At 45.7% G+C, this 8,584-nt stretch overlaps 1 protein-coding gene across 5 annotated transcripts in view; it reads right to left on the bottom strand.

Annotated features, from left to right (window-relative positions):
• The window catches only part of LOC142582284 (ATP-binding cassette subfamily G member 4-like), a 124,813-nt gene that overhangs the window by 64,588 nt on the left and 51,641 nt on the right, over positions 1 to 8,584 (bottom strand). For 2 of the 5 annotated variants that reach the window (XM_075691787.1, XM_075691792.1), the window contains exon 1: positions 4,615 to 4,761. The exons of the other annotated variants lie outside the window; for them this stretch is intronic. In XM_075691787.1, coding sequence (XP_075547902.1) covers positions 4,615 to 4,747 — 133 coding nt within the window. In that variant the 5' untranslated portion in view covers positions 4,748 to 4,761. Of the gene's footprint in view, positions 1 to 4,614; positions 4,762 to 8,584 lie in introns of those variants that run through there. 5 annotated transcript variants of the gene reach the window in all.

The raw sequence follows: 8,584 nt of genomic DNA, 5'->3' as shown, positions 1-8,584 counted from the left end.
CATATAAAAGCTACACGAGCAAATGTTCCGTATTTTAACGCTATCTGAAAGCGTATAACTGATGAGGAAAAAGGTCATCTGTAATGTCAATCTCACCGCGCTCACCCTTTTGTGATATTGCCATTCTCATCAATGGCATCGCTGAGAAGGTTTCCTGTGGCCAGCCCGCTTTCATTTTTTATTCAATTGTTTTTTCGAAGGCAAGCACTTTAATGTTTGATATCGATACATCAGCAAACGTGTGCCGCCGAAAGCTTGCTGGGCCGCAGAAGCGATACGATGCAATGATGGTGTAGATTTAGCGTGTCACAGGCATCAAGACGTTGCGTTGCCACCGAAGGAAAACAACGAAGGTGAACCGCAAGACAGCTCCTCGCGGGGCTGTGCCAATGGTGATGTTGCCATCCTGATAAAATGCAGGGCGACGAAAACTGTGTATGGGTCTAACTGTATATCCCATTTGTATACGAGGGTAGGTTAAGCAAGAAAATGCTCTCTCTCTCTCTCTCTCTCTCTCTCTCTCTCTCTCTCTCTCTCACACACACACATACACAATACGTATTCTCAAACATGAGCACACACGTTAGCACACATATGCATTCACACGTGCCCATGCATGCACGCACACATAGGCAAGCACATATACACACAGGCACAAGGATACGCATACACAAATGCATGCATACAAGCACTCGCACGCAAGCAAAGTACGAGGACACACACACGCGCACACAAGCACACACACGCATGTACGCTCAAGACGTACACACACATAAAGACTCTCTCCCTCAGTGCTGCTCCTCAAAAAAAAAAAATCACCGAACGTTACGATACACCCTGATGCAAAATTTAAGCGCAGCTCTATACGTGTTTTCATTTCGCGATATATTGGCTTGAGCGGATAATGTGTCTCGTGCGGCACATTGCAAACGGAGCGGAGTGTGGCGCGACTGCTTCGCTAATTGGGAGATCGCGAGAGGCAGCACGTAGGTGACCCGTGGGCGCGGTTCACAGCAGCGGCCGCAGACAAACCTCCGCTCACACAGTGCTTTTGTTTCTGTATATGGTATCGGTGAACGCGCTCGCCACATGCCATCGGTGAACAGAAGACAATGCGCTACTCTGGCGCCATCTCGAGAGGTCGCCACCGCAGAGCCCGTCTTGCGCTGCACTACGCTTCTCACGCTTTCGCCATACCCTCCTCCTTCTCTTCGCGCCTCATGGTTGCACTGCACCATCCTCCTCCGCATTCCTCCTCGCGTTTTCTTAGCTATCGCTGTATTTCATCCCCCGCTGCGCTCCGCGTTCGCTCTTTCATTCTCCGCTGTGCTTGTCTGCTTGGCAACATGTAGCACGGGACACTCGTCTCGCTACGAGCACACGTAAGCGTACGCGTCTGCGAGTGCGTACGCGGGTGATGAAGGGAAGGGCGGCCAGCCACACGATACGCGCATACGCTTCACTGCGCGTAGCATAGGGCTGACAGACCTGCGACGGCGGAAACGTTTGTCTTTGGGTTCGAAAAAAATTTATCCTTAACTTCATTATGGCTAGCTTTTCCTATGTAATTTACCGATGTTAGAGCTAGTACATTGTTTTTAAGTTGAGAGACGCACGCCGTTTGTATCTGCACATCCTTATGACAAGCAAAGCTACATCAGAGATCAACAACATGCGCGACAGCGTCTGCTTGCCGCGACTGCAGTTGACAGCTGCGCGCGACCACGCACGACGTCGCTGTCGAGCTTTTGCTTATCGGCTTGCTTCGCCGGCGTCAGCGTTCTCTGCCCGCAATGTTTCACATGAAAATGAAGCTTTGGTTTCTTGCACAGAAGCTTTTGCTGCTACTGCTCTTGAAAAGGCGGAGGGAGCGCAGAAAGCCTTTGCAGCGACGTTGGTGGGTTCGGCCCGTCTTTCAATGGCGTAAAGAAGAAGGACTTTACTATACGGCTGTGAGTAACCTCTTTCGATTATGTACAGTGGTAGAACAAGGAGCCAATGTTTGGACATGGGGACTTATCTTCGTCAGGACAGCAATTGCTTTCCTTATCGACATCTTTAAGTGCGCGTTTATAGGAGACATGAGTGAAAGGGTTAAAATAGTAATGCAGGGATCGTACTCACAGCGCGCGAACGCCACAATTCGCAGAACGGCACCGCATTGTCGGTACAAGGTTCGTCGAGGTTTACAGCACCGATCCGAACGATAACGTGACGTACGCGAACAGAGGGAACGACAAGTGTAGGGCGTATCTCGGAAAGCGCGAAAGCATGCATGGGCGAAGATTGGCCTGATTACACGCCTGAGGCACGCAGGCACACAACCAGAATAAAATTTTTTGCAAGCATTGAAGTGTCGCCTTTGTATTATTCTTATTCTTCTCGTTTATGATGCATTAATCACTTTTTATGAGCTCTGCGTGCCTAACGTCTAGTGACACCTAGTAGTCGAAACAGCGCATGATATCTGGAATGTTTCAGTTTCGAAATAATTATTAGCATCAAGCATTCCACTACCTTAATCAGTGCAACCACTTATTAAATTTCACGTTGAAAGACCTACGCTTGTACTTTCTAAACAGAGTAATAGTATTGCTATGTCTTGTTTTAACATAAGGCTTTTTCTTGTTTTTACAGTTCTTTTAGTTCAAATGTTCTTAACATGTAACCTTGTTTTCCTTTCATTTGTTTTTAATCTTCATGTCATACTAAACTATTTTTCTTATTTGAATGTATGTCTAAACACAGTGCGAAACTGTGTACGTAGCAGTCAGTGAAATTGTTGTTTCTATTTAGGAAGTTATGTATAGTCATGTTTGTCATACTGCCATCTGCCTTTTGAAGGGTGTTTTGGGCCAATGAAGCTCATTTTAGTGAGCGAACCCATTCAGAAGGTTTCTTAAAGTGAAGCTTTCTTTGCCTCTTCTTTGGACCTTGCCACCGCTGCTGTTGCTGCCTTGCCAAATAGCTCTTACTGAACGTCTCATACTGATAATAATGTAGTCGTTGAACCGCTGTCATCCTCGCTGACTGCTGGCTACAGTCTTGCACGAGTGACCAGTACCGGACATTGTGCAAATACCAGATATAATAATGTAATCAGACCTTGTTTTTGGCACGTAAAATTACAGTAACCATACTTTTTCCCACAGTGAAAATGCGTCAAACTGGATTGTGTAGTCTTTACCTGAAAATTTTTGCTAAGCGGGAACAGATTTCTTCACAAACATCGTGAAAGCTTCACTTAAACCGATAACCACAGTGTTTGGGATCCACAGAATAACCGCAGACTGATAATTAGGTAAGGACACTGCTGAGCAGACACAAATGCCAGCATTATCAATGACACAGCTGACAATGCCGTCAATACTATAGTGCATTTAGTCCTACAGCATAAGGGCACTGAATGAATTCATGAGCGAACTAGGTAAAATTTGAGGGTTTCTGATGTAGCACTGATTTGCACAGTGCCGGCAAGCAACAAAACGCAAAATTAAAGCTGTTCATTGCAGTGCCCAAGAAAGACGTCAGTACAGCAACATTCAATACTTGGCTAAATAGTGCCGATTGACTTGGACCCTGCCTTCTAGGATCAGTGCACACAATCAAAGAAAACCACTTGCATCTAATATTACACATGCGTCTTGCGGTATGTGACGACTATTGCCAAGGTTTTCTTTTTGTTAATGCGTCAGACAAGTCATTTTCTTTTTGTTCGTCCTGATATCGATATGTGATATTGTCTGCACATCTGGCTTGTGCTTTATAATGTTAGGTTTTTATGTGCTGCTTTAGTTATATTGTGCCTGAATTTCTGCTTTCTCTGCTCCCCATTGCAAAGCCCAACTGGATTTGTGGGTACCTAAATAACTTAATAAATATACAAATGTTATCCTTGTACTGCATATATGTTCCCTGACCAGATCACATTTAACGAAATGTGCGATAATCGGAGCAGCGATGCCGCACAAATCTTTTATCGCCAATTAGACAAAACTGAATATAATGCATACTGCGCGTCGATTGACTCATTAAGCGAGATTTTGAGTCCCAACATATGCGGCGCATTGCCAGCTACAATATAAACATACGACATCGCCGTATGCACGCCGGGCGACGTGGTAAAGGGAAAGCACTTCGATTCCGTGTTTCATTTTTAACACGCCGGCTAAGATGGAAACTTCCAAATTACTTACGATACTCCGTTAATTGAGTATGTTCCTGTGCGAGACAATTGTGTCGCGAAGGAACATCATCATGTCGAAAAAAAAACTGACAGATGACGTCTTCCTGAATGTCGTCTGCAACAGCACAGCTCTTCTTTTCTTCCTCAAGAGTTTTCAAAAGGCGCCGAAATTTATCCCGCAAGGACTTCCATCACTTCTGCAGCGCTGTGATAATGTGATCTGCACAGATAAAATGCGCTTTCGACATCGGATAGTCGGCTGATAAGAGGGGCAGCCTATATCGGTGCCGCACAGGCTTTCGATCGCGATAGGCTCTACGCAAATTGCGCAGTACAGGCGATCGTGATACAATATTCGATGCCGATCGGGCTCAATCGCGACTGAAACTGCTCCGGTATGACGCCCGTGTAAAATTCCGAGCACTCACTTGTTACGGCAGCGTCGGGCATGACGACCCACAAGCACATGTGCTTGTTCTTGTGGCACTTTTGTTTCGCCAGCCAATGTGCAGGTGGAGCCTCAACACAAGCAATCAGCGCTTCGTTGTTGATCGCCTCCATAGCCTCTGTGCTCTAGCGACACGAAACCTGCAGTGACTCCCGGCTTCTCCGTACGATTCTGAAAGTTCAACAACCTGTTTCCGAACCGCCGGTAGGTTACATGCGGGCCACGTGACGTCGGTGCACAAGCTGTCATTTCGGTCGCGTACGCTCAAAATGACGCTCAAGATCAAGAACACCTTGACGCACGCGCTGAGTGCGCGTCTCCCCTCTCTGGACACGTAGGACAGGCGCGCCCGGCCCCGCAGACGCGTGACGCGTAGCCAGGCGAATACGATTAGCTGCGTGTCGTTGGTCCTTAAGAGCTGCACTCTAAAACCTGCGTGTGCAAACAGACTAAATTACATTGCTTGTCCATTACCGTTCCAACGCCAGCTGTAATAATACGCTTTAGGGTTTAAATTTGGCGCCTCTTTTTCAAGTCGATGTGCCCTCTGTCGGAAGGCTGCAAAGAAATTTTCTCCCGTCATGTAACTTCACCGCTCACTCCTGACCAAAACACTGCTTTAACGCAGCACGAATGTTACGACTAAGTGCCGTAAATGCGTATGTTCTTAGAAGGGAGTACTTACTCTGTCGACGCTTTCAGTTGAACCTTTAAACCTTTGTGATACTCGGCCGACCATTTCGAAACATAATTTCCGAAAAATTACACCCATTCAGTTACGCTGGTGCATTGCCGCGAAGTTACATAGAATGCCGAAAGGGCGATGCCCAAAATTTCTGTACATGTTGTATGATGCGTTCCGGTACCTATTGTTCGCTCAATTTTCCAGCTGAGGCACCTGACCCCATTCGTCTCGTGTAGGCACTTCGCATAGCTTTTCAATTCTTTTAACGCGATAGCGTTAAGGAGCTCGTGTCGCAGAAAAGCCGGTGTCGACGGCGTCGGTGTCGGCGTCCGCGGCGTTGGCCGTGAGCGATAAATCACGGCAGGCACTTCATAAATAAAAAGCAACTTCCAAGATGGGCTGGGTGGGAATCGAACCAGGGTCTCCGGAGTGTGAGACGGAGACATTACCACTGAGCCACGAGTTTTTTTTTTTCTTTATTTACCGCTTTGAAGCATCGAACTCGTGGCTCAGTTTATTAAATAAATAAACTGAGCCACGAGTTCGATGCTTCAAAGCGGTACAAAAGCGCCTCTAGTGAACGCTGTGTTGCCTTAGAAACGAGCTGTTTCTAAGGCTCAGGCGTGCGTCGCTTGCTCAGGCGCACATTTCGTTGTCGCGCCGAACGCTGCGTTGCTCGACGCTCACCGCGTCCGATGCGGGGCGCGTAGTCGCTGCGCCGTAGCCCATTGTCTTCCACCCCTTGGCGGGTCGACGGGAACGCTGTCGCGTTCCACTCTTGAAGGCGAAGCTTAAGCGTCCTCCAATTTTTTCAATATTCTGTCATGTGCAACGTCGCTACATGCAATCGGGCCGAGACAGAGCGTGGTAGATTTGGCGGTGGCATAGTACCGCACGGTACCATATATAGTGGCTGGTACATTTCTTGAATATTAGGACAAAGCATAACCAAACTACGAAAAGATGGAACAATCCAAAACGGGACATAGAACACAGCACCGATAAACGAAATATTGCTTTTTCGGAGATCCCTCATAAAGCAAGGAAATAATAATAACAGTCATTTAAAAAACAAGCGTCTTCCTTATAACGTTTTAGGTGATCAAGTACAACATATAATTCCGGGTTGGTTTCTGCTAATGGGGTTGGTTCCAGCAAAATAACATGATTTAGAGTTGGCATAAAAAGTTAGTTGTCGGAAATGCCACTTAACTGCTTACGCGGCCTTTAGTAAGGCCGCTGTGTTATGTATTAACGCATCCCTTCTTTCGCACTTCATCACTGTCCATTCATTTAGCACCTTTAACCTCCCTCAGTGCAGAGCGGTAGAACAATATTAGCACACCTGCTTGGGGCCGACTTCTCTGCCCTTATATTTTAAATGCATACTCTCTTTCAATTTTCAGGCTCGTCTTCCCATTGTAAACGTAGGCATACCTAACGAATGCATTGAATCTTATGGACTTGCCCATTGGAACGTCTTTTTTATCACAACGCAGACAGTTCTGATTACAAAACACGAACATTTCCGATTACTTATTGTATTTTACTGCTAAAAATGAAAACCTGGGGTCGGCCGAATTCACAAAACTGCTCGGCCCGAATTCACATAGCTCTTGGTTCTTGCAAAACATCCCTCCCTTTGTGATGTTTGGCATTGGTTGGCCGCGCCTGTCCTAATAATATTTTCGCGGCGAAACAACCTTGCTGTGCCGCTTGTCGCTGGGAGTGGCATTCACGAACGCATACTCCTATCGGTTGGGCATGGCGGAGAGCCTGATGTGCGACTCCTGTGCGTGCGAGGAAATCATCGAGCACCAGTGGCGTAGCCAGAAATTTCGTTCGGGGTGGGGGCTCACGGTCCGGCTGCACCTCCTCCTCATGCAATTTGTCGAGGGATCAAATACATTAATAATAACTGCATTGCCATTGCGAAAGATGCGGCAAACGAATAGTTGAACGCTACGGACTGTTCAGATAGAGGAGTAAAATATGTATTTTTTCAGAAAATAGTATACTCGTATGTCTCAAAAATTGTTCCCGAAATAACTGATATCAATGCTTCCATGCTTTCTGTCTAGTTATTACATAAAGAAAATATCACACAATCTTTAGAACTATATTAGTTTGAAACCAGCAAAGCAGTGCATGCCGCTGATATGAAACATGTAAAGGCCATGAAATGAACAAGTTGCGGACGAATATTTTAATGACACTTTGTTGACCTCCGTGCTTTTCTCTCATTTGCATCTCTCTCTCTCTTTCGTTCAAGAACTTTGTTTATATTTTCGTACATATGCAGAGACCAGGGAAAAACCTCAATGACACTGTCCATTGTTAGAATGCATTGCGCAGGAGCAGCTGTCATCGGTCGTGTATTGTGAGTAATTTCACAGAAATTATACTCGCAACAGAGAGTGCATGCCTTACAAAAAGCGGAACTTCAAAGGCTACGAAGAAGTATGGAAAGGCTGAAATTCTTTTATTTAGTTTTTCATGACAAAATTGGAATTGATAAGGCATCGTATATAAAACCATCGCCAAATGTACAATGCGCCTTTGTCCCTCTAAGAAAGTTGCAGATTTTATAAATTCCACTGATACGTTCAAAAATTTATTTTTCGGAGAACAATTCAGAGAATTTCGGAGGATCAACTATGGGCCGTCCAGCGGGCCGAGGATGCCGCCAGGACCCATGAACTCCTGGCCGTCACCTAGCCGGGGCCTCTGGCCCTCCCGACCAACTCGCAGGACACGAAATAAAGTTATTTCCTCGTCCTCGGAGAACAACCCGTGAATGGAATTGTCTACCAGCTGATATTGTAAAACGTGAAACAGTTGAAGTATATATAAATGGGCTCCGGCACCAAACCTGATTTTTTTTATTGTGTTGGTTGTATAATGATGCAATTCATTATAGATAACGCCATGTTTATTTCAGCTTTCTTTCTTTGTTCAGTTATTTTCTATTTTTTTAACCACGTCTTTGCGATGTTATATGTTGCAACTATTTGGCCAAAAAATTATGTATGCTCACTCCTGCTTAAGGCCTGGCACCCAGGCTATCAGTATGGAATAAATGAAATAAATATAAAAATAAGGAGTTCTGCCAAATGTACGAGGGCGAGTCAAATGAAAGTCAGCCAATGCGAATATAAGACTAACGGCGTGCTTTGTTTAATAGTAGTCTCGATAAGCATTTAGACATTTGACCCACTGACTAACCAGTCGCGTGATTCCCGTCTCATAAGATTCCTTGGATTGC

The sequence above is a fragment of the Dermacentor variabilis genome, chromosome 5, assembly GCF_050947875.1.
Source record: "Dermacentor variabilis isolate Ectoservices chromosome 5, ASM5094787v1, whole genome shotgun sequence".
Lineage (NCBI taxonomy): Eukaryota > Metazoa > Arthropoda > Arachnida > Ixodida > Ixodidae > Dermacentor > Dermacentor variabilis.
Note: the sequence above shows the minus strand (reverse complement) of the source record. Positions and strands in the feature narration are given on the sequence as shown.